A 1,445-nucleotide genomic window follows, 5' to 3' on the forward strand; every position below is an offset into this window, starting at 1 on the left:
GACAAAATCTCATTCCTTTTGAGACGGCATGAAAAGTCAGCTGAGTACAAAACATAGAGAGGATAGACGACAAAAGGGACAATTCTAGTCTATTATCTACTCAAAGTCTATTCTATTAACATTTCTCTATCTGTAGAATGGGTCTGTTTTATTTGTTGTCTTCCCATTTCAAAGGGCCCCATGCCTGTCTTTGCCTAGGGCCCCAAATTTCCAGAATCGGCCCCTGCCTTTGAGGCTTGCTGGGCTTTAGATAAGTTTCTAGGAATCCTCTGCTGCATGTCTGCCTGTCGAAACAAATTTCCCTTTATGGGACAATAAAGATACTCATCTAGGTGGAGTCCCAAAGCCATTTAGTTTATTTCTTCTGGCAGGGTGCGGCAAATGGAAGTCAACCAAAAAGCTTCGAACCCGCACTTCATAAAGGATTATAGTGAATTTAATTTCTTCTATACAATAGATTATGAAATGTTTATTCAAAGTTGTAAAAGAAGGAAGAAAAAAAAAGGCCCCAAGTAATAAGGATTGTTGAACCCCTTTTTGAATGGTTTACATATCTAAAAATGTAACAATAACACTGTTACTGTTACACAATGTCCTTGTTAAAAGGGAGTTTTTCCTCTCCACTGTCGCTACAAGCATGCTTAGTGTGAGGGATTGCTGAAGAGTCAATGAGTCGATGCAATCAACTGGTTTTCCTTATGTAGAAAGCTTTTAATAAATTTGACTGGATGGAAGTGCCTTGAGATGATGTGTTGTGAATTAGCACTATAGAAATAAACTGAATAGAATTTACAATTGAATAATCGTGGATTTATTTATTCTGATCTTAGAGGGTTTCTGTCCCGTGTGGCGTCCCAAAATAAGGGCTCTCTGCTGCAGGCAGAAAAAGGCAAACTGACTCTTAATCAGGTGGGTGGAGATGTTACCTTTATGCCTTTATGAATCACTAACTGACTAAAATGGAGGCGTTTTTTGTGTGCAGATGATCCCGGCGTTCAAAGCTGAGTGTGCGAAGGAGGCCAAGGCCAGAGGAGTGACGCTGCCGTCTGATTGGTGCGTCAACTGTCTGCTGGAGGAGGCCAGAAAGTCGATGATGGAAGTGAAGGACGTTGTGCTGAAGACGTCTGCAAGTCTGCGTTGCAGTGGTAGAGTGTCACTTTACGAAAGAAGCAGTTTTTATGCAGCTTATTCAAAAAAAGTAAAAAAAAAAACAATCCACTGGAATTTGTTTCCAAGTTTGAAGACGTTTCTCTTCCATCCAGGAGGCTTTTTCAACTAAAATGTCAGAAATACTGTTGGGTTCAAAGCTTTATAGAGTGGACCAAAGCAAAGCCTTGTTATGACTTAGAAAACATGCAAACTGAACCTGACGAGCGTACGGAAGAAAAACCGTCCCTTTATTTTTAACACCAAATTTCAAACACTGATTTTTTTTTTTTTTTTTT

The 1,445-nt window shown here is 39.7% G+C and overlaps 1 protein-coding gene across 1 annotated transcript in view; it reads left to right on the top strand.

The window, feature by feature from the left end:
- The window catches only part of ephx2 (epoxide hydrolase 2, cytoplasmic), a 22,213-nt gene that overhangs the window by 6,207 nt on the left and 14,561 nt on the right, over nucleotides 1-1,445 (top strand). The window contains exons 4-5 of the mRNA XM_015393695.1: nucleotides 831-909; nucleotides 983-1,150. Of these exons, the coding sequence (XP_015249181.1) occupies nucleotides 831-909; nucleotides 983-1,150 (247 nt within the window). The remainder of the gene's footprint in view (nucleotides 1-830; nucleotides 910-982; nucleotides 1,151-1,445) is intronic.

The sequence above is a fragment of the Cyprinodon variegatus genome, unplaced genomic scaffold, assembly GCF_000732505.1.
Source record: "Cyprinodon variegatus isolate N-32 unplaced genomic scaffold, C_variegatus-1.0 Scaffold653, whole genome shotgun sequence".
NCBI classification, from domain to species: domain Eukaryota; kingdom Metazoa; phylum Chordata; class Actinopteri; order Cyprinodontiformes; family Cyprinodontidae; genus Cyprinodon; species Cyprinodon variegatus.